The following is a 24,564-nucleotide window of genomic DNA, read 5'->3' as shown; positions in this document are numbered from 1 at the left end:
TAAATGCTCACTATTCATCATCAACATCAAGGTTGATGACTGTAATCTCCTTTTCTCTGTATTTCTGAAAAGGGGGGAGGGCAGGGTGAGAAGAATCATTAGTTGTTAAAAACAGACTCCCAAGGTTATAATAAAACAATGCAGGAAATCCTTACTAAGAGAAGGCTGAGCAAACAGTGAGAGAGAGGTGTGGAGCGCAGAGATACAAAGTATATGTCACTCAGCAACATTTGTCAACATTTAACCGTCTTTGTTGTGCTTATTTGGGGGCAGCTAGCAGGTCCAGTGGTTAGAGCGCTGGGCCTGAAGTCGAGTAGACTCATCTCCCTGAGTTCAAATCCAACCTTAGACACTTACTAGCTGTGTGACCCCAGGTAAGTCACTTAACCCTGTTTGCTTCAGTTCCTCATCTGCAAAATGAGCTGCAGAAGGAAATGGCAAACCACTCCAGTATCTTTGCCTAGAAAACCCCAAAGGGGTTTAGGAAGAGTCAGAGACGACTGAACAACGACATGGTGCTTTTTGGAGCCTCACCCAGTTTGGAATACTTTGTATTTCTTTCATACACATGTATTTATGTGTATGTATATGTGTTTACACATTGTATCCTCGGTGGATACAATGTTATTTCTTCCCTTCCAGACTGTTTGAAGTCTGTCTTTGTATCCCCAGCTCCCAACACAACAACCCAGCAGCCAGGCAAGAACATGCAGGTGGATCTGAGCCCCGGCGGCAATATTCCACACCCATCCCAGGGAAGGGAGGCCGAGGACCCAGCGTAGAATCCCACCTCTGCCAAGCACTACCTCGCCTGACCTTGGGGAAGCCCTTTCACGCCCTGAACCTCAGTTTCTACATCTGTAAAATGGAAGGGTTGGATTAGAGGGCCTCTAAGGTCCCTTGCAGCGCTAAGGCTGTTTTCCTGGGTGACTGTGGTTCTGCGCGTGTGTGGCCTGGTGGCGGTGGGGTGCTCGTGACTGGGTGGGTGGCGGAGGGGCTGGACTACAACCCCCCGCCCGCCCCACGGCGTCACGGGGCGGGGCCCTCCGGAGGCGGGGCGGGGCGGGGCGGGGCGGGGCAGGAGGGCGCAGGCTCCTTCCCAGAAGCGGAAACAAAAGAGCCCCCGCCCGTCCGTCGCACACTCGGCTCTCGCTCGCTCGCTCCCCATCCCTCTCCGGGCCGCCCGCCCGCTCACACGCACGCAGGACGCAAGCACGCTCGCTCCCTTGCTCGCACACGCAGGCACGCAGGGCTCGCCCGGAGCCGCGGGGGAGTCCGTGTCCGTCGGGAGGAGAACGAACGAACGGCCGCTCGCCGGGGGGGTGTGCCCGCGCGCCTCACACTCACGCTCGGCGCTTGCACACGCACGCTGCCCCTCGCCCCGCAGCCCAGCGGCCGCCTGAGGCAGGAGGAGCCCAACGCCCCCCGGACCCATGGCGCTGAAGCGGATCCAGAAGGTGGGTGCCCCCCTCCTCCCCGCCCAGGGCCGCGACTCCAAAGAGCCCGGCATCCCCGGGAGGTGGGACGGAGAAGGGACCCCTCCCGGCGCCGGAGATGCGCCCGGAAACAACCTGTGCCGGGCGCCGGCTGTTTAGGGCTAGCTTTTATTGTTGTTTATCACTGCCCCCCCCCCCCGTCGGGCCGGGTTTGAATTAATGATTACTCCTCCCGATCCCACAGGGTGGGGCTTAAAATCTGGCTGCTCTCTGCGATGTCCGGGGAGGGGGGGGGGGAGAGCATGGTGGAGAACGCAGGCCTCCGGTGCCTGGGGCTCGCTGGATTCCTTTCTTCGCGGCGCCCTGGCCCCTCGTGGTCTGGGAGAGAGCCCCCTTTTGGGGGCAGAATCTGGAGGCCTGGGGCTGCCCGTCCCCGCCCTCCTGCCCCTGCTCTTTGGGTGCCCCCCGCCTTGAGGTCACCTCGCAGGCTGCTGCCTGATCTGCCCATCTCGTTCTAACCCCGAACCACAGGGGAGGGTAACGGGGGGCGGGGGAGACACGCAGGCCAAGCAGGCTGGCTCTTCCGAAAGCGCTGCTGGCTGGCTGGGGAACTTTGCAGTAAAGTTTGGGCCTCTGCTTTATGGAGCCCCCCACCCCGAGTGTGGCCCGGGCGAGGAGGCGGTTTCGTGCGCCCCCTTTGAGGCAGAGGACTCTGAGCACGACCGTCCGAAAGCCGACCAGCTCGCTGGGATGGCTGAGAGGGCTGGGATTTGGTTTGTTTACCGTGTGACCTTGGGCAAGTCATTTGGCCAAACGATCTCCTCTAGTGGGTAAAGAAGGGGTTGGACCAGTCCCTAGAGATCTCTAAGGTCGCCTTCCAGCCCTCAATCCTGAGGTCTAATTTGCCTTCTTGGTTAGATGGTTTGGCACAAAGTTCTACATTTTCTAGGTATGTAGCCCTCTGCTCTGCATAATGATGGACTTAGGCCAAACCAGGGATGCTTCTCCTGAGGTCCAATCTGCTCTTGGGAGTAGATTTCAGGGGCTCGTGAACTTAGAGGGAAAAAAATCGTCTTTGTTTTCATCAACCCTCTAAATGAAATTGCTCGTTCCCTTTAGTAATTTAAACATATGATTCTGAGAAGGGCCATAAGCTCCACCATACTGCCATTAAGAAACCCTGGACTCCATGAACTCCACGGGCCCTTCCATCCCTAAATATTAGGGTCTTATTTGCCTTCTTGTTTGCATAGTTACTCATTTATCACTACCCAAAGTTCAGACTGTCCAGTTATTTAGGGGTCTTCTCATCTATAATCAAAAAAGGGGTGGGGCTAGATGATCTTTAAGGCCCCAGGCCCTCTTCTGGCTTTCAGTCCTCTGCCTGTGTGTGGCCTAGCAGACACCGAGGCAGTAGTTCGTAACACGACATGGATATATACTGCTTCGACATTTTTAATCCAATGAGAGTATTCTCCCTGGCAGAGGCAGCAAGAAGGAAACAATAGATCTGGGTTGAAAACCTGCCTCAAGACACTTCCTAGCTGTATGACTATGGCTTGTGCACTTGATTCTCAAAGCCTCAGGTTCCTCTTCTGTAAAATGGGGGTGATGTTTGCACCACCTCTCCCATTTATGCCTATGCTGCTTTGTGATTCTTGTCTGTGTTCTGTAGATCATTCCTAAAGGATACACCCCAGTACTGGAATCCTTCCTCTGCGTCATGTCATATTTCCCTGATAGCAGTGTGCATCTGTTGACCTCACCACATGACTGGCCTCCTTTTCTCTGGCATACCTAGCCCTGCTCATGGCTTGTATTCTGTTGCTTGTACTGAAATCATCACCTCTGCGGCCTCCTACCCAGCACCTCCCACCAACTAGCTAGGTGTGCTCCGGCAACTGCTTAAGGTTGCCAGAGGCTGTGTGAGTGTGCGTAGCCCTGCTATTGCCACTTTCTGATGAGGGCCAGAGAAATCCAAGTAGTATTTCCCTCCTCTTCCTACTGATTGCACCTCTCTTAGCAATGGTGTGTCTCGGTGAGCTGCAGTTACTGTCCATGGCTGCCTCTTTCAGTAGAGAAGACAGCTAATTTCTTTTGATATTGAAGGGTCACATACTTCATTTAATAAGGCCATACCTTCTGTTTTCCAAAGTGACAACTATGACGTTCCAGTCTTTATTTTTCTCATCTCCTGCATGACTTAGCAATGATGATGCAATTACAAAATATTCTTGGGTCAAATGGAATATATTTTCAAAGTAAATTTCAAAATTCCATTTTCTTCCTCAGAGTGAGGATTTTTCATATGGTTTTGTGTGTATTTTCAGTATTTTAGTGATCATAATAACTTGGACTCTGTTCTTAAAATGGGTAACTGCTACTGAATTGCTTATAGTGCTTTGGAGGAAATTTGGGAGTTGTTACACCCTGTGGATATCTTTTGCACTTGGTAGCGAACTGAGATTAATTAGCTTATATTTGTATCTTTGGTTTATATAGCTCTTTAAGGTTTTAAAAATATCTCATTTGGTCCCCCCAACAACCTTGAGTTGTTGTTGTTCAGTCATGTCCGACTTTTCGTGACCCCATTTGGGATTTTCTTGGCAAGGATCCTGGAGTGATCTGCCATTTTCTTCTCCAGCTCATTTTACAGATGAGGAAACTGAAGCAAACAGAGTAAAATGACTTGCCCAGGGTCACTCAGCTAGTAAGTGGCTGAGGCCTGATTTGAATTCAGAAAGAGGAGTCTTCCTGATTCCAGGCCTGGCACTCTATCCACTGTGCCACCTAACTGCCCTATTATCCCCATTTTACAAATGAGGAAACAGAAACTTAATTGAAGTGATTTGCCCGTGGTTGTGTGGCAGGAGACAGGATTTGAGCCCAGTTCTTTCTTACACTCAAGTGCAACAGATTCCTCACTAGGCTGTGCTGCCTCTGTGCTGTAATAAGACTGTTTTCTATTTTTTCTTTTTCTTTTTTTTTTGAGGCAAAGAGGGTTAAGTGGCTTGCCTAGGGTCACACAACTAAATAAGTGACTGAGGTTACATTTGAACTCAGGTCTTCCTGACTCCAGGGCTGTGCTCTATCCAAAGACTGTTTTCTAGTAAAGCAGTCTTGTCTAGGACCCTGGTCCTTTGCCATATACCCAAGCAGACATGACATGGATACTTGTTTTGTATTTTTTTACTTCCGTGCCATATACTGTGAGTCACTTGACCTCTGTTTGCCTCAGTTTCCTCATCTATAAAATGGGGCTAATAATAGCACTTACCACCCCGAGTTGTGGGGATAAAATGAGATAATAGATGTAAACCACTCTGCAGACCTATTATTGTTGTTGTTACTATTATCACTCCTCCTGGTAGCCCACGTTTCTTGAGTGCTTTAAGGTTTGCAGGGCGAGTCACATCTATTATCTCACATGATGCTCAGTGATTTAATCTAGTTTTGACATGCTATGCTGCTTTCATATTCCTCCTAGAAGTGGATAGCCTTATGTTCTGTTTTCATAGGTTGAAGGATGATATCAAGGCCGGCAAATGGCTTGGGGGAGGGAGGGGGGATGTAAAGTAGTTTGATGATCTGCAATCTCTTTAAAGTCCGGAGGCCCTTTGTAGCTTGCCTCCCTTAGGCTTCTGCCCATTGTATTGTTCTAGCCGCCTCTGCATTTTAAATTCCTTGTGAAGAATTTAAGCTAATGATTACCCCACTTGAATGATGTGAAATCAGGAACAGGCCTGTTGGTTCTCTAGTTCCTCTGTTGAAGAGTGAGACAAGGCTTGTTGTGCAAATATGGCAACCCTGATAATTATTCCCCAGTGCTTAGATATTCCCATAAGGGGCCTTAAAGAGTGGCTTGTACTCGAGCTGACTTTATAGTCAATATTTAACATGACAATATATGGTCATGCAGAAGAATTGTGTGTGATTGATCCTGTGCCACCGAGCCTCCTGCTCTCCTTGTCAGGTAGTGTGTGTGACAGACCTTAGACAACTTTAAAAGCATCTCAGAAATCCTCTCCAGAAATGGAGATGCCACCTTCAGAACCTTGAGATTGGCCCATCATTTATCGCTGATTAATCTGTGTCTGGGCCATAACAGTTCTTGCCCTGTGCACCTTCCTCAGGTGGGGCAAGGGAGTGGAAATGAAGCCACTGAGGCACAGAGAGCCAGTCATGAAGTTCGGGACCTCAGGCTTTCTTTGTACTAGCAAGCCCAGTGCTGTTTTTCCACTCTACCTAGGTAGCAGAGTCTTTATTTATATGCCCGAACTCATCTGCACGTTGATCCAAATAGAAAGTTCTGTTGAGAACACATTTTGTAAGCTGGATTGTTTGAACCAACATTTAATGAACATTAGAGCTTTGTGTTGCTTTAAAAACATTGTTTTCCCTAAAAGGGGGAGACTCGTTTTTGTATCGTAAAATATCAGATCCCAATAGAGCTCGTGCCCCATACTTGCTGAGGCAGTTACTTTTCCCAAGGTGTCTGTATGTCCAATTTGTGAAAATGAATCTGCACCCCAAACAGCTGATTCTGGCAGTAGCTTTGAACCATAGTCACTTGTATCAATCAAGCAGGGTATTTGAGGAAGACTCCTCCAATTGGGAAAATTTTCATCTTGGAAAAAGAAAGATTCCCAAGTTCTTTCGAGGGAGGGGATAGGGTATAACTTAAAAATAACACAGTGTGAGAAAATCTGAGAACCTCCTACAGGTCCCTTTGTGGATTCAGATCTTTGTAACTAACAAGTCTGATTTTTTTTTTCCTTATAGCTTTTTCTTTTTTTTCCTCTTCCTTTAAAGGTATAATGGTATGTGGGAAATGCCTCTTGCTAACAAATTCTGATGCAGGGCTCTTCTGTTCTTTCTTGTTGGGGTTATTAATAGCATATACCTAAGTAAGACTTTTGCTTATAAAAAAGATAAAACCACCCTAAAACTAGGCCTAGCTGGATGCAGGATTGCCTCCAGTCAGCTGGTATAAAGGCTTCATTGACTGAAGTGAGTGTCCTGTTGAATATAAGCAGAAAACACATCAGTTCAATTCAACAGACAAAACTGTCCTTGCCCTCCCGGGATCTTCCACTCTCCTTTCAGGCCTCTTGCATCCTTGAATGAGGGCTAGGTGCTCCTGAACTGGAGCCTGAACTCTCAGTCATCAGCTTGCTCTAAAGGTCATGAACTGACTTCTGTGTTGTTCTCTTAAAGAGCTTGTTTACTTTGACGTACTTAATTTGCCAAATGAACATTTATTGGTGGACTAGCCTTGGATTGCATCAGACTGAAGGCCTGATATTTTACCACCCTGAGGTTTGGCTTTGGTTTTCCCAGCCTTTGTTGATTGAGAGTCTGTCTGGGAGCCCTCCTGGGGTACAGGAATGTACCCGAGGAGGGCAAAGGTCAGGGTCAGTACTAGACTGCCTTTGGCTCTAGAGGCTTACCTCTCTGACCCTTGTGATGTTTGAATTGGCTTTTTCTAACTTAGCCCAGAATGACTGACTTCTCTTCTCATCCCATTTTCTGTCTCTTCTGGTAGTCTGTCTTTTTTTTTTCTCTGAACTATTTCTTCATTTCTGATCTTACCCCCTAATCAGTTTTCATATTAGTGGCCATCTGATACTTCTAGCCTGCCCAGCTATTTATGGCCAAGGCTTCCAAGGCTTCGTGGAAGGCAGTTTGGTGGGGAGGAGAGAAGAGGAGGAGCATCCCTAAGCAACCTCCAACAGTAAAAATAATCTGGTTGTTTTTTCTCTAGGTAGGGCTGTCTGAGATGTGTTTACAGAGAGTTCAGTTAAGTAGTATGGTAGAGAATTGGGCGGGGACGTGCTAACATAGACCTGGTGACCAGGGCTTACTTCCATCCTTCAAAAGCCAGAATTGAACTGCTGGACTATATTTAGCATATTTGCACTGTGATAAGGTCAGAAAAAGCTTTCTCCTCTACGGTGTTTGCACACTTTGAAAACTGGTTTTCATGAAAGCCTTCCTGATTGATTCGAGTTTGGTATTATTTTCTGGAAGTAACTTAGGGTCAACAACCACCACCACAGTGTCCCCCCTGCCTTGGGAATCACGACTTCCGGGTCCTCCAAAAAGAGTTCTCTGAAAACTTTGGTTTGTGTAGTGTTGCTGAAGCTCATGATTTTCCATTTGTTATTTAGAAAGACTACATGAGTGAACACAATGTAATACATTCTTATACAGTTCTACCCGTGGCTGTGTAACCATTGATACAAAGTGTCTTGTTTATTGTTTTCCACTAAAACTGAAAGTGTTTTGTGGCCTTTGCCTACTCTCCCATCTCCAGATTTAGAGCATGCCTTGGTGAGCTTTAGAAGAACCAGGTAAAAATGAAAACATTTGGTAGGAATTCTTTAAGTGGGTTATAGTGTAAAGGCAGCCATGATAGTTGGAGATAGGTTATTGTACCAGTGTACTGCCCTCTTTAGAAAGCAGTGCTTGAATTTTTTAAGGTTTTTTAATACTTTTTTTTAAACATTGCTGTTAATTTCCAATATTCCCATCCTTAATAGAATTCTCTCTTGTATTAAAGTGTATAGTAAACAGAAATAATGGACACACATGTCTAATGATAGCAAAAACCTCATAGCGAATGATCTCTAGTCCACCACCTCTCAGAGGTAGGTATGTGTCCTCACTGGTCCCCCATAGCCGAGATTGGCCATTTAAATTCAACAAGTGCCGATCTGCCTTCTGATGTCTCTGAGTGTTCCTGTGCGTTATCAAGACCATTGTCTATGTTGTTCTCTTGGTTTTGTTGACTGTTGTCAGCATCAATTCATTAGAACTTTCCCAAGTTTCTCTGAGTCTTCACATGGGTCATTTCCTGAAGCACAATAAAATTCCATTAAATTCATATGCTACGGTTTGTTTAACAAGTCCCCAACCATTGGGTGCCTACTTTGCTTTCATTATGTGTGTGTTGGTGGGGTTTGGGTATTAGAATTTTGTTAGAAAGGGGAGATTTTTTTCCCCTCTCACAAACTCACTTGGGGCATATGCCCAGTAGTAGAATTAATGTCAAAGGATATGGAAAGTTTAGTTGGAACTTTTTCTTACTATATTGTTTCCAGGAGGGCTTGGGCAGTTTGTTATTAATCAGACTATCTTCTGACAGTCTCTTCAACATTGACTCTTTTTTTTTTATTGACATCTTTTGTTTATATGTTTCTCTAGCTTTCCATCTTTATCCTTCCTATTTCCCCTCCCAGAGAGCCATTCCTCATAACAAAGATTTTTTAAAAAAGAGAGGAAGAGGAAAAAATCCAGCCAGACAGACCAATATATCAAAAAACCTTGATATTATTTGCAGTATTTCATACCAGTGCCTCCCCTTGTGAAGGACCAGTATTGACTGTTAAATAAATTTTTATTGATAACGTTTGTTTTTACTCCCCACCAAAAATTCTGTCCTCCAAAAAACCATCTCACCCAATGTTGACTATTGGTAGTTTTTTAAAATTCATCTTTGCAATTTGTTGTGTGTGAGGTGGAGACTCAGTTATGTTAATTTTTGTGCACATATGCCCAGTATGTTCATAAAAATATAATTGTGCTCTTTTGTCTTAATATAGTTAAAAATAGGCAAGGATGACAAAAATGAAATAGACCTGAGTTTGAAAAAAAAATTTTTTCAATATTATTGAATATGCTTTTGTTATTTTCAGAAAATCCCTGCATATGCCCTGGCATATAAAGCAGTCTTATAAATAATATTCGTTAGTAATTAACTTATTAGCTAATTTTATAAAAAGTTAATATCCTGGTTTTTTGGTTTGTTTGTAGATAACATTTTTTTTGAAAGACGCCCAATACACCAGTGAAATAAGAGGTCCTAACAGGCAGTGAATGCAATAGTTTTTCAGGCATGGAACTCCATATACAAGATGCTAAACAACATGAAAAAGTGAATTGCCTCTGATTTCAACTCCAAAGAAAGTTTTCAACATAAATGTGCTTTTTTTTTAACCTAGTGCTGCCTGATGGATTGTAACATTCTTTCGTTTCTTCCTCATGTCTGTATGTTTAGTTTTTTGTATGAGTGTGAGGAACAGCAAGAAAGCCAGTTTGACTGGACTGCATCATTACAGCCAGAGACAGGTTGGGAAGAGCTTTAAATGTCAGCCACAGGAGTTTAGATTTGATGCTAGAGGTAGAGACCCACTGGATTGAGTAGGAGGGGATGTAGTCAGACCTGAGCTTTAGGAAAATCACTTTGGCCGGTGTGTAGAGGAGAGATCAGGATCAGGGAGAGATCTTGGGATAGGAAATTCATGGAGCCCATGCACTACTAGTTCAGGCAGGTGGTGATGTAGAATAGGTAAGTGTATGAATGAAAAGAAAGGAGCACAGTGTGTGAGAAAGTTGGGAAATAGAAACCGCCCCATCTGGCATCTGCTTGGGTACATGGGTGTAGGGTTGACACCTCAGGTATGAGCCTGGGTGACTAGATGTACTCTTGATAGAAATTGGGAAATTTGGAAGAGGAGGGAAATATCATGTAATAAAATCTAAAATGCAGATAGCAGCAATCCATCCATACCTGATCTTCCTGGGTGATTCATTCTTTCTACCCCAGATGCAAAGGAGTAGGTGGGGCTCTTTCTCACCACCCTGGAACGCCAGGTCCACACTCCAAGGGGCACTTTCCTGCAGCTACAATAATGTGGGGGCTGGAGCTGCGTGTGGGTGTTGGGGTGTGCATGCACGGATAATAGAAACAGACAGACGGGTCAGAGAGATTTTCCCCATAGTCTCTTTGCAGCTGCTGCTGCTGTGGGTGCATAGGTCAGGGGTGTAGGCTATAATTGCTCTGAGAAGTGAATGTCCAGTGTAGAATAGGGAAGGGGAGGGAGGTGTTGCATTTTTTAACAATGAAGGGTAGGTGTGGTACTATTTGAGACAAGCCTTCCTACCCTTTGCTTCATCACCTCTTAAGGTCATGGCATGCCCTCTACTTTTTTGGATTTCAATTTTTTTCTACAAATGATTATTCCCCACCCCACCCCCAGCCAGCTGAATAATAAAAAGGTAAATAAATAAATAAATAAATAAAACCCTTATGACAAATATGCACAGTCCAGCAAAACCAATTCCTGCATTGACCACGTCCAAAATGTGTGTCTCAGTTGGTGTTTGAAGTCCATCACTGCCCTGCCAGGAGGTGGATGATGGACTTCATTTGGCATCTTCTGGAATCTAGCATTGTCATTTATCAGAGCTCTCTAGTCTTTCTGAGATTTTTGTCTCTCTAATGTTGTCATTGTGTAGATTTCTCGGGTTCTGCTTACTTCACTCTGTACCAGTTCATTGACGAATTCTTGGTTTCCTCTGAAACTGTACATTTCGTGTTTTTATGGCACAATATATTCCATTACATTCATAAACCATAACTTGTTTAGTTCTTCCCCAATACGTGGGCAGTTCCCAGTTTTTTGCTACTATAAAAAGACCTGCTATAGATATTTTCGTGCAAATGGGTCCTCTTCCTCTTATTAAAAAAAAAGATTAAGGAGCCCTTTTGGGGTATAGGCATGGACCTCCCTGGCCCAGGGAGCTGGCAGCAAGGAGGAGACTCCTGCTGCAGTTTGGCAGCTGTTGTGCAAAATAGAGTGGTCATGTGACTTGCCAGGGCCCCACCCCCAATATGTGCATAAGCAGTACTTGAGCCCAGGTCTTCCTGAGCCTGAGGTGGGCTATCTCCCCCTTACTTCCATGCACCATCTCTTTAACAGGAATAATTAGTTCAGAGAGGAAGCTACTAGATTATCCTTATCCTCCACAGCCATGCCTTACTTAGGGAGTTAATTGCCTCTGCTTCTCCCTCCCCCCCCCCAACAAAGTTGTGTCCTAGAATTTCCCCTCTTCCCCAGAATTACTCCAGATAATCCTGAACTCGAGAGTGCCTGGGTAAGTCACTTAATCCCTCTTTGCCTCAATTCCTTATCTGTAAAATGAGCTGGAGAAGGAAATAGCAAACCACTTCAGTATCTTTGCCAAGAAAACCTCAAATGGGGTTGAGAAGAGTCAGACTCGACTGAACAACAACGAAGCAGACCAAAGTTGCTGGGGGTGACTCTGACACGGGCAGCATCCACCACTGCCTACTTTTTCCTCTTCCTTCAGTGTAGCACTTATCTGTACTTTTTAGAAGCCGCCATGGCCGAATTGGATACACACTTCATCCAGGGAATGACTGAAGCCCCACAAAATTTGGTTAAGGGTCTTTTCTATGGTGGACAATCACCTGGAAGCAGCCCAAGTCTGCCAACCCTTCGTTTGATTACTGCAGTGAAATTATTGGGAAAACTCCAATATTTTGGATTTGTCTGGGAAAAGACCAGGTGGCTGTTTGATATGTAGAAATTCTGCTGTGACTATCATTAAGGAAGTTCTATATCTAAAAGCATTTCTGCCAGCTCTTTTTTGACTTTTTGTTTTTGAATTTTGAAATAGCTACTGTCCACTGCATGTAAGTGGATCAGAATCTGAAATGAAAGTACAAGAAATGTTTATGTGTGATCAGGCCAACCATAGCTCATATGCCCCTGTAGTGGAAACACCCAGCAAGGAAATCCAGTAAGAATTGTTCCCTTGTTGTAGGAGTGGGAGGGTCTGAGGAGAGCCGTGGCAGCAGCTAGCTGCCTGTTGGCCTGACTGATGGTTTTTGAAATGAGTCAATAGTGGGTGTTTTTTAGTCTTTCAGGCTCTGAGTTGCAATTAAATTTGTACTCTAAACATCACTGCTGACCATGGACACTAGTCCTTTACGTTGTATGGAATATTGAGATTTAAATTGTCAGAAAATCTTGAGGCCAAGAAATAACAAAAGGGCCCATTTAATAGTGGTTTTCTTTTTCTTTTTTTTTTTGTCACTTTGTACAGTTTGGAATAAATATTTGTTGGCTACCATCACACCCGAGTAATTGAGGGTGGATAATAGTTGAGTAAGACAATTTTATAAGATGTTGAAAAAATAAAAGTAATATGAACCTCCACAAACACCTTTAAACTGTTGCCAGCCTTCTGGGAGCTTGGCAGTTTCTTCGATCTCATGCCTAGCTCAGTTCCCATTTATTCGATTACCTGCTTTGTATTAGTTTACCTTGTCTGCTTTTACATTTTAAGCTCCTCAGGGGCAAAGACTATGTGTAGATTGGTTTAACCTAGAACACTTGGCATATTGTGTGACTTGTAAATAATGCTATGTGTGTTTCAACCTGGGCCCTCTTGTTAGTATTTTTATTACGTGGGTTGATACAGAGAGCCTTGGAAATGTTAAGGCTGTGTCGACTTTAAAATAGGTTGTTTTGTTTCTTTTTGATTTCCTGTCAGCCCTTGTAAACTGAACATTATTAAACTGCCTCTTCCTTAAGCATGGGCTCATGCTCTGTCTTTAAGTTTTGGATACATGTATCTTTCAGTACCCTTAGAAAGGGATTGGATAATGGTTTAATCAGCAGTGCTGAGTTTTTTGTGTTGTGTGTTTTTAAACGTTCACATGTAATTCATGTTTGATTTGTATATACCTGCCCGTACATGTTGAAGGACTACCTCCCAAACCCCTACCCCACGAGAATGTGAGCGCTTGAGGGTGAAGAGTTTTCAGCTTTTTTTTTTTTTTTTGTCCTTGTGTCCCCATCATTCAGCACAATGGTCGAAGCAGTGAGTACTTAGTGTTTGGGGATTGCTGATCATTTCTATTTTTTTTTTTAAAGTTCACTCGGTGGGAAGAGAGAGGGTTTATTTAGAAAAAGTAAAAGGTATAATGAATATCTCTTCCTCATGATTGAAAAGCCCTTAGAACTATAGTAATCAACAATATTTATGACTGAGTTTAGGAGCTGCTGTATGCCCAAGGTTTTACTAATAGTTCGTCTTAAAGTAAATCACAGGTGGAAGTTTTCTGGGGATTTTACATGAAAATTATTGATAACCAGTTAGGTATATTTGAGTTGGTCAGTTAGGTATATTTATATTATGATTTATTAACAACAAATTATATTTATTAAATATGTAAATAAATGTTAGTAGTAGTAAATTATAATTAAATTTACCAGTTAGGTATAGTTTAGTATTTGTAAAGTAGCAGGCCTATTGAATGATGAGACAGGTACTGTAAGCCGAAAGTGCCAACATATAGTTTTATATTTTTTCTTAAGGCAATTGGGGTTAGGTGACTTGCCCAGGGTCACACAGCTAGTAAGTGTCAAGTGTTTGGTCTGAGGCCGGATTTGAACTCAGGTCCTCCTGACTTCAGGGCTGGTGCTTTATCCACTGCGCCACCTAGCTGCCCCACTACATGGTCTTAAATTACAGTGACATTTTGTATGTTATAAATCAACTACCAGCTCACCCCTCCTCTCTTTCTGAATTCATGTCTTCTATTTTATTCATTTCCCACTGTCATGCCACCTGTCCTCCTTCCTTTCCTCAAATTGGTCAATATCAGAGAATGGCAAATCATTTAAGTGAAATGTCCAATTTCTGGGGTGTGTCTTGTGTAAGGAACAATCTCTTTATATGGCAAGGTATATGTATGGTATTATATGCTTGTGGCATCTGGGATCAAACCATAATAGTTCATTTCTTTCTCTTTTAATAGAATTGGAAGTGTGACCTAGTTTAAAAGAAATATTTATAGTTTGCCCAAAGTGTTGAAACGTGACTTCTGTTGTCTCTCTGTTATGAGTAGCATTTAAAAAGTTTATTCTTGTTTTTATTTTTGTACACATCTTTACTTGATGAAATTTTGTTGCTTGTGAATGAGAGGAAAATAGAAATCATCATTTCTGCGTTTCCAGCAGTGGCTTTTGTAATAGAAAATGGACTGGGCCAAAATGACAGGACCATACGTTAAGAGGAATAAGGTAGGAAATAAAATCTCTTTTAAGAATTTGGCTTTATACTCATGTTGTTCTCCATCACTCATAACCTCAACGTTAATGTCCTTTATACAGTTTTTATCGTTGACTTTAAGAAGAGTCACTTGGGTTGTTGAAGCAGTTGCTTTTGATTCTGTAATAACAGTACTTAAATCTCAGAAAGATCAAAGAGAGGAAAAGAGCTCAAATGGACAAAACAATTTCCAGCAGCTCCTATTGTAGTGGCTAAGAATGGGAAACCAAAAAGTTTTCTCATTTGGGAAATGGCAGAACAAATTATGATATAGCTCCTGGATAGAGCACTGGGATTGGAGTCAGGAAGGACCTGAGTTCAAATCCAGCCTGAGATACTTACTAGCTCTATGACCCTGGGCAAGACACCTAACCTGTCTGCCTCGGTTTTCTTGTGTACGAATTGGGGATAATAATAGTAACTCCTTCCCAGAGTTATCTGAGAATAAAATCATATAATATTTGTAAAGCACTTAAAATGAGATATAAATCCTAACTGGTAATGTAATTGGAACACTACTGTGAGGTAAGAAATGCTGAAAGGAATGGGTTCAGAGAAACCAGGGAAGATTTGTCTGAAATGATGCAGAGTGAACTGAATAGAACCTGGAGAACAATGTGTACAGTAGCATTCCCATTTTGAAAGACTAAGGCCATTAGGTGGCACAGGGGATATTGTAGTGTTGAATTCAGGCAGACAAGAGTTCCAGTTCTGCCCCAGGTACTTACCAGCTGCAGGCTCCTGAGCAGTTTGGGTTTTAGCTTCCTTACCCGTGTAAGATGGATAATAATGGTACCTACCTCACAAAGTTATTGCAAAGATCAAATGAGTTAACAAGTGATGTACTTTGCAAACGTTAAAGCATTACTTTAATGTTAGGTATAATCCTAGGTATTAAAGAATTGTGACCAGTGCAATGACCAGCCATGATTCCAGAGTGATGAACCGTGTTTCCCACCTTTTGACAGTTAGATGCTGAACTCCCAGGACTGGCTGACTTGTCTTGAGAAACGAGAGAAAGCAATGTGTCAAAAACCCAGAATATATATTTTTTAAATATTCAGATGTCACCCCTTCTTTTCCTCATGATAGTAGCATCCATTTGGCATTTTTTGTAGGTACTAAATGAAGCTCCAAGTATTATTTGGATGTAAGTCTCGGTTTGTGGACCGTTGCAATAGCTGTGGTTCACAGTTTGGGTCACCGGATCCTTGAAGCAGAGCTGGAAGAGACATCCAACCAGTCCAACTTTGTCATTTTACAAATGAGGAAACTGAGGCCCAGCAAGTTTAAGCCACTTACCCAAGGAGGTAGTAAGTATAAGAGAGCCATTGGTGGAGTTTATCTCACCCAAAGTTACATAAGAAGATAACTAATTTTATTTTTAATTCTGTTTCCGAATTGCATTTGGCTTTTCTTTAAATTCCAAAATGTGTGTTGGAGTGATGCTTGTAATTACTTGCCAGTCTTCTTAAAATGAGAGGGTCCATTTTGTAGCTTGGCTTTTGAAATGTTTTCCCTTCTTTAGATTGTATCATTAGGTACAGTCATTCTCTAAATTGCCATAAAATAACGTGAATGAGTTCAGTCTTAGAATATAGTTACCAGATTAACCTGTCATATTAAATAGGTAGTTTTTATAACAGAGAGAAGAAAAATTATGGTGAAAAGAACACTGGATTCAGAGTCAGAAGCCTCAGATTTGAGTCCTGGCTCTGTTCCTTATTAGCTGCCTCTGTGACCTTGGACAAATGACTTCAACTTCCCACCCCTTTCCTCATCTGTAAAATGGGTGCATAGGTGGTGGTGCTGCAGGAACTGGACTAGATGATCTGCAAGCTTTCTGCCAGTAGCCCTTAGTCCTGTGATCTGAATTTACTTATTCTAAAAATATTTATCCTAAACAGACTGAGCTCATTTTTACCCTTCTTTCCCTAATCACTACCTACAAATAAAAATATGATGCCAAGAAGGACCGTGCCAACCTGGCTTCTACTAGATTTAATAAGATTTTTTAAAATGCATGATCTGGAGCAGACAATTCAGAATATGGCCCAAAGACTCAAGAACTGGATGTGGAAAGGTTCCCTACCCATGGTATCTCCTGGATTTCTGTGTGACAGCAGAACGTGAAGAGAAGTATACAGATTGGCCTTGAAAGATGAATACCCTAGCCTCAAATGATGCAGTCTTATCTTTGGCCTCCAGTCTGACATCACATGAGTACAAGTTGTGTGTTGTGCTGGGAGCTTTTAATTTGATTTACAGAGGAAAGTGTAATTTTTTGGGATAGCGCGTTCATTGGACAAAAATTAACATCTATGTACAAAGCACGTTGTTTGAAGAAGATAGAAATCATTGTCTCGCCTTTTGAAGGAACCTCAGATATCACCCCTGATGGATGGTCACATGAATACCTCTAGAGATATGCAGCTTATTTATCTGTTGTGGCAGCCCATGCTAACTTGGGATAATTATTGTGATTGAAAAGCTTTTGTCCTGAGCTGGATGTGACCTGTAACCCCTTCCTGGTTTGCAGTGCTCCATCCCTCCCAGCTCAACCTTGCCTTTCTGAGTCATTTCTCATCAGGCTAAACAGCCGCACCTCCTTCACTTGTTCTTGGTGGGGTCTGCTTTAGTTCATATCCCTTCTTCTGATTGCCCTGCTCTGGCCTTTCGCTGGCTTGTTAGTTTCTTTCCTAAGATGTAGCCCATAGACTGAACACACAAAACACCCCAGAGGTGGCCTGGAGTAGGTGTTCAGCAGGATCAGAATTAGCCGCTTCCCCTGTGGGGGCCCTCGTGTTACTGTTCATGCTGCTGGAGAGCCCTGCCAGGTGGAGGGATCTCGAGTTTACAGTGCTGAAGTAGGAGGTTTGGCTTGGACTCTGGCCTCTGAGGCCCCTCCCAGATCCAGGTCTATGACCAGTTTGAGGTCCTTTTCACATGAACAATTGATTGTCTGGCCCTGTTGGTGCCATCTTGGGCCTGTGCAATTTAAGTTTTTTAAACCAACTGGAAGATTTTACATTTAACTCTACAAAGTTTAATATTAGATTCAGCTCACATCGTTCCAGCCTGCTGAGCTATTTCTGGTCCTCATTTCTGTCATCTTAGGTATTAGCTATCCCTCCTAGCTTTGGGGAAGCATCTTATCTCCTTCCATCCAAGCCAGCGATCTAAATGTTGAACTAGATGGGGCTGACTTCCCTAGAAGCTTCTCTCCAGGCTGATTTCTATCCATCATCAGTACTCTTATGATTTGCCTGGTCACCTATTTATAACCTACAGGCTGCCATCCTTCCATGTTGCCTACAAGGCTTTTGTGGGAGAACTTTTCAGATGCCTTTGCTGAAATTCACATAGACTGTGTTTATGGCGTTCACCAGGTCAGTAACCCCTTCCCTGTTTAAACAAGAGAATTAGGTTACTTTGCAGTATCTTGTTCCCAATTAACCGATGGTGGCCCCTAGTGATCACTTCCCTTTTAATCATGATTTCTAAAATTTTGTTAATCCAGCTTCCTCGGGTCTATAGTTTGAAGAATCTTCCCATTTGTTTTTTGTCTGCATTTTCATTTTCTCAGAAAATTCATGTAACTTTTGGCACCTCTCCCCATTTATTCCCTTCTTTTCTTGATGCTTTTTCATTTTACAGCCTATTCATTTATAGATCTCCCTTCCCCACCCACTCATGTTATCTTCCCTTGTAAGAGAAAAAACAATTCAGCACATCCAAGTAACCCATGGACTATGTCTGACAGTACATACAGTATTTCACAGCCATCCTCTCCCACCTCTACAATGAGAGAGGTGCATTTTCTCCATTTTTCTTGAGGGCCATTATAATTACATAAGGTTCAGTTTTATCATACTATTTTTTTCATTTACATCATTATAGTTACTGCTTCCTTCGCTCTATATCAGGTCAGGTAAATCTTACATTATTTCTGTTTGTTGTTTCTCATTGCATCATAATATTCCATTGTATTCATGTATCAGGCCATTCTCCAAGTGAGAGGTATGTACTTTTGTTTCCAGTTTGTTTGCACAAAAAATGGCGAAAGTGAATATCTAGGTGTAACTTCTACCTTCATATTTGTCGTTGACCTCCTTGGAATATTTACCTACTAATGGAATTTCTGAGTCAAAGGTATAGACATTTTAGTAACTCATTAGCAAATATCCAGATTGCTTTCCAGACTGTGCCAATTTCCTGCCCCAACAACAGTAATAGTATTACTTTTATGCCTTTCTTCCAATAATCCTTTCAACATTGTCCGTTTTCATCTTTTTCATCTTTGCCAACTTGTGGGATATGAGATGAAATCTCAGAGATGTTTTGATTTGTGTGTTCCTTATTAATTATTTGGCCCAGTCTCATGATTCAGTACTCTTAGATCCATCTATTAAGAACTGTACCCATTATATATTTGTGTTAATTCTTTGGATATCTTGGATATCATGCTCTTGTCAAAGATACGTGATACAAACTTTTTTTTCCCAGTTCAGAGTTTCCATTCTTATCCTAACTGAATTTATTTTATTCATGCAAAAAGTTTTCAATTTCATATTGAGCACAATTTTTCAGAGATGACTAAGAGTGGCTCAGCAATCATATCCACGCTTTATTTCAATGTCCTCTTGTATAATTTAGCTGAGCCTGGTGGCTCGACATAATGGAGGGTGGTCAGGTATTCTCTTTGCTAATTTTGTCTTTACCACCTCAATGGTAAGGAGCCTTTCGTTCTTCTGGGACAGCAGAACAAACAAACGAAACACTTGAGGATCTTGGATTGGATGGCCCCTCAGAGGCTATTGAGCACAGCTTCCTACCTGAACAAGAGTCTGGCCATGGAAACGGCTTCCATGCTGCCCTTCCCCTAGGTTGTATCTTCTTAAAGCTCAGCAGCCTCAGTTCCCGTCACCTTGAAGAAAGAACATCCACATATAAAGAGAGAAGAAAGATGGGGCGTCAATAAAAAAGTCAGGAAAGATGATTATGTTATTGAAGCCTTTGTCCAGGATGCTGGAGTTGATAATGCAGGTGCATTTTGCTCTGGTTACAAAAACACTGAATAACAGAGTGAGAAGGGGCCTCAGCCTCTACCCAGTTCACACTGAACTTGAAGGAGAATCCCTTACGCAATCTGCCTGACAAATGGTCATCTGACTATGGCTTGAAGATGACCACTCTTCCTGATGCAGCCAGTTCCATTTGGGGAGAGCTCTTACTGTTAAGATATTTCTGCTTATATCAAGCCTGAAGTTTCCTCTTTCAGTTTCTATTACTCTTAGTAAACAAGTGTAATCCCTCTTCCTTATGACAACCTTTCAACTGCTTGGACCCAACTATTATGTGCCTCCCCTTAAGTCTTACTTTCTTCAAGATAAATATTCCCATTTCCCTGAACTCAGCCCTAAGGGTAATGATTTTAGGAGCTTTTCCCATCCCATTTGCCCTCCTAGATTATCAGTGTCCTTTCTGAGATGTGGCACCTCAAACAGAACATGGTACACTAGATATGCTCCAACCCACGCAGAATACAAGTGGGCCTGACCTCTTCCTGGGCCTGGACACCAGGCCTGTCAATGCAGTTTAAGATTACGTGAGCTTTCTTGGATTACAAAGGACATTGTTGACTTGAGTGGAGCCAGTCTACTAATACCCCCAGATCTTTTTCATATTAATTGGAGTAGAACCTCCCCTTCTTTATTTTATATTTACGAAGCTGGTTTGCAGAAATCCAAGTATATGACTTCACTATTCAATTCCATCTTACTTGATTTGGCCCAAAGTTTGAGCCTGTCACAATCTTTCTGAGTTTTGACTCTTATCCTGTGTGGTAGCTATTTCTTCCAGCTTTGTGTCTGTTACCCTGCAGCGTCTCTGGCTTTTTCTCCATCATGTTATTATTTCATCTATCTGAAGCAGTGGTCCTTTATCGGCTTTGATCTTTCTCATATCTCAGAACATTGCTTTAAAAAGCCCTTTTTGTTGTTCTTAGAATTCTCCGCAAGCCCCTGCTCCTTCTGTGGGCTTCAAGCTTTCTGATAGCTCTTGTATCCTGGTATCTTATAGAGAATCTCCTGCTCTTTTGTATCCATTCTCAATGACCTGCTTTTACTTTTTTTGTACATGTCTTCTAAACACTTTAGTTGGTTGATACGTATCCTTGTCAGTCTTTTGAAACAAGTTCCCTTTTTTCATAATCAGAGTAAAATAATGATTTTTTCCTTCAAGAAGTTTACGATCCAGTGGAGGAAAGATGTACTTAAATAACTCTAAGACCAAATAGAACAGAAAACCTTTCAACTTCAGAGAGTTCAAAGCAAAGGAAGAAAGTCCATGTTGCACCGGGAGGGATCGAGAAGGCTGCTGCCATTTTAGCTAGGCTTTCAAGAACTATAGAAACGTCAGCTCTGAGAATGCTCTTAGAACAGCAAAGGGAAATAGTGAAACAATTACGGAGAGATTTAATTGGAGGGGGGATAGAGTGAAAGAAGAGTGGGTTTGGAGTTAAATGACCTGGGTTCAAATCCTGGCCCTGCCACTTACTGCTTGTGTTTCTCACGACCTCTTTGTGTTTCAGTTTTCCAATCTGTAAAATGAAAGGTCTGGACTAAATGACTTCTGGTCCCTTCCAACTTTATATCAGTGATCCTAGAAATGCACGGCTAAGATGTTTGGATTTTATTCAGTAGGCAGTGGAAAGTAATTGCCATTTTAACAAGGGTAGAGGGGCATAGCAGATCTGTATACTAAGAAAACAAGTTTGCCCAATGTAGGAAAGATTGATTGGAGAGAGAGCGATGGATTAAGAGACTGTTGCTGGGTTCTAGATGGGGGATGAGGGTGGCAAGAGGAAGAAATGAAAGGAGGAGGATGCATATGAGAGAGACTGAGGAGGGAAAACTGACAACTTGCCAGCCAGGGAGAAGTAGTCAAAGATGACTCGTAGTTTTTGTCCTAAGAAGAGAAATAAAGATGTCAGGAGGATTGGAGAGGGGGAGAATGAATTGGGGGGGACTTAGTGAGTTCTCAGTCCTAATGATATCACTTGGAGATGCATTTTAGGCCATTAGAACTGGACATCTGAAGGTCAAGACGGAAGGAGATTGAGCTGGAGATATGTATGGGCATCAGGGTCAGAACCTTGAACAGCGTTTGCAGTAAGGATTTAGCAGGCAGAAGAGAAGACAAAGGAGTTAAAGGAGAGATCAGAATGGGAGGAAGAAAACTAGGAGGGTTCAGGGTTTTGGAAGGGACCGGGGGGGGGGGGGCAGGGCAAAGATGCAGGATGTTGCAGAAAGGTTGGCCTGACGAGGACAAAATCATCAGCCCTTGAGTTCTGGGCCACTGCCTGGCTGTGCCACCTGGGCTGTGGTTCATCTTTTGAACTTATTTTTCTCCTCTGCACTGAATGACTTCTAAGGTCCCTCTTCCAGCTCTAACTGCATATCTTTTTTTTTTTTTAACAGAGAATACAATTTTATTGGCAACAAAGACTTCTTTCTACATAAAGTATTGCACAGGTTATAAATGGATTAACAAAATATTAACTACCCAAGTTGTTATTAGCACTTATATAACATGACTTTTTAAAGCTTTTGTGTGTGTTGTGCGTCAGGTTCCTATGAATAGGATCAAGCGAGCAGGATATAAAGACGACAATCGTATTTAAAGGAACTCAAAAGCACTTCAGTTCTGACAGTGTTAACTTCCAAATAGGAAGCATATATACCGCCACAACCAAACAAAGCATTCAATGTGTCAAATGACACCCTGCAGAATCAAGAACTAGGATATGAAATGAACAGAGAAAACTGGGGAAGAGTATGAGTTTATGTTCATTTTTAAAAGGCTATTCCTTTAATCGTCCACCAATGGAAGTTAGGATTCAGAAAATACGAAATTTCAAACTTTAGAGAAGACAAGCCAGATTTGTTGAAGGGGAGCACAGCAGCTATAGTAGTTATACTTTTTTTTTTTTTTAAAGGATTTTCAGGTTGCTCCATTACTCGCCTTCCTTGGCTTTTTAAACTTTGTACAGAGGTAAAGAATGCAATTAAAACAACTTTCTCTCCAAATTCTGTCACTTAAAGAAAACGTAGTACTCCGCTGAACTGAAAAACTAAGGAATTCAATTAACATGTCAACCATCTAAAAAGGCCACTTTGTTCTTTCCACGTCAAGACAAATACAGATCCTTCACTTCCCTCTACTGTCAGTGAGTATAGACATAGACAATCTGCATCTCTTATAAGGAGATAAAAGACATAGATCTTTAAAGAGGCATTGTGGTCCAGAGGAAAACCTGCCTGTGAGTTAAGAAACTTCAGCCTGGACCTGGCTTTGCCATTAGCTAGTTCCATGGTCTCAAGGAAATGACCCTAGGGAGGCCGCCACACCTTCTCAGGTCTTTGGGGGCTGGACTAGGTGACCTATAAAATCCCATCCTGCTCTAAAATTCTAAGTAAGTTTAGAACTCCTGCTTTAGGAAGATAGGAAGAAACAAGGAATTTAAAATGAAAGACCTGAGATATATATTTTTAGAAAGCGTTGCCACCTAGAAATTCTTTGCAGTATTCCTAAAAACTCTTATCTGCACACAATGACCATGCCTCTTACAAGTTAAGGCCTCCTGCTAAAGAAAGCTTTGATAGACATTTTAAAAGACTCTGATAAACCTGGCTAGGTGAGAGAGCGCCAGCGTCCTTTGAGAGCCAAAAATCCGTAAAAATGATGAGAACATTCCACGATTATACCCGCTTGTCAGATATTCACTAGATGCACAACTATGTGAAATGCAAGATTGAATCTAATCAGTGACACAAGGACAGTGAAAATTTGTTCTAAGAGAAGTAATAAAAGGAGATATAAGGTCAGAACAAGGATTGTTTTTTTCTTTCCAGAATAACAAAAGTACACCTCAGAAATTTTCTAGAACGCAATGTGTCACCTCAAACTCAATGGTTTTATTTGCAAAATGGATTAACTTTGTTTTCTTCATAAGGCAGCCATACATAGCAAGGCCCAGATCTTGAAAGAAACATGATTTCTTTACAAAGCCACGTGGTTGGACACAAGCATGCTTGGTGCTTGATGCCAAAGTAGTCCTGAGTTTTCAAGTGTTAAAGCTTTCTCACAGTTCAGTTACAAGTTCCTTTGGAACTTGTATTTGGGTTATTGAAAACAAATTCACTGGACAATTTGTCTTTCACAAAGGCCATTTCTGATCCTAAAAGTGTTAGCTGTGCTTTCTTTTCAATGAACACTCCATCCTGAATTATTCTTAATTCCATCCTGAATAACTTCTTCATCAGAGTCTCCTTTTGTCTTGGAATATTCTAAAATGTAAGAAAGGCCATTACAACCTCTGGTTCAGGACTCAACTTTCAGACCTACCTTTTCAGGTTTGTCTTTTGTTTTTTTTTTGTTTTTTGTTTTTTGGTTAGGCAATGGGGTTAAGTGACTTGCCCAGGGTCACACAGCTAGTAAGTATTATGTGTCTGAGGCCAGATGTGAACTCAGGTCCTCCTGAATCCAGGATCAGTGCTCTATCCACTGTGCCACCTAGCTGCCCCTAGGTTTGTCTTTAAGAAGCTGTTTTATCTTATTCACAGCTGCTGTTGTCAGGGTCAGGGCTGCCCGAGTGGGCCGTGGCTTCCTCTTGCTCAGCACCTGTACTGTGGCCTGTACCCCCAGTGAAGCAGATATCTTTCCTTCCTTCACCTCCCCCACCTCCCTTCCCCTTTCCAGCGATGTCCTGCTGCAGCTCAGCAGCTCTCCATAGACATGGTGGGCGGGTGTACTGATGCCCCTAACTGTATATCTTTGACTGAGAAGTCATTTAATTGATGGCAGTCATTCATTGGAAACTTAGGGGAGAGCAGTTTCTGTAGAATAATAGTTGTCTTCCAGCCAAGTTGGGAAGTGTTGGGAAGTGAGTAGAAAGTCTGAGCCAGATTGTTAGGTCAAAACTACAGTTTGCAGAAGTTGGTTAAGTGTTTATTATGTACCAGGCATTAGTGATCAGCAAAAAAATAAAAAGCAATCCTTCCCCTCAAGGAGTTTACATTCTAATGGTGGAGACCAGCATAAATAAATCAGTGCCTAGTAGATAGTTGGTAGGCTTAGCAGGGAAGGCAATAGCCACCAGGGAGAGGAGGAGTACTATAAGAAAAGTATCCTGGAGGAG

At 42.5% G+C, this 24,564-nt stretch overlaps 1 protein-coding gene across 3 annotated transcripts in view; it reads left to right on the top strand.

The window, feature by feature from the left end:
• The first annotated feature begins 1,363 nt into the window (after window positions 1-1,363).
• The window catches only part of UBE2D1 (ubiquitin conjugating enzyme E2 D1), a 35,706-nt gene continuing 12,505 nt past the window's right edge, over window positions 1,364-24,564 (top strand). Inside the window, exon 1 of one of the 3 annotated variants that reach the window (XM_027840569.1) lies at window positions 1,364-1,457. In XM_027840569.1, the coding sequence (XP_027696370.1) occupies window positions 1,434-1,457 (24 nt within the window). In that variant the 5' untranslated portion in view covers window positions 1,364-1,433. Of the gene's footprint in view, window positions 1,458-14,275; window positions 14,336-15,481; window positions 15,677-24,564 lie in introns of those variants that run through there. The other 2 variants (XM_027840568.1, XM_027840570.1) reach the window with 2 other exon arrangements.

Source organism: Vombatus ursinus, unplaced genomic scaffold (assembly GCF_900497805.2).
Source record: "Vombatus ursinus unplaced genomic scaffold, bare-nosed wombat genome assembly UNPS02014847.1, whole genome shotgun sequence".
In the NCBI taxonomy this organism is placed as follows: domain Eukaryota; kingdom Metazoa; phylum Chordata; class Mammalia; order Diprotodontia; family Vombatidae; genus Vombatus; species Vombatus ursinus.
This window is presented reverse-complemented; position numbering and strand designations above follow the sequence as displayed.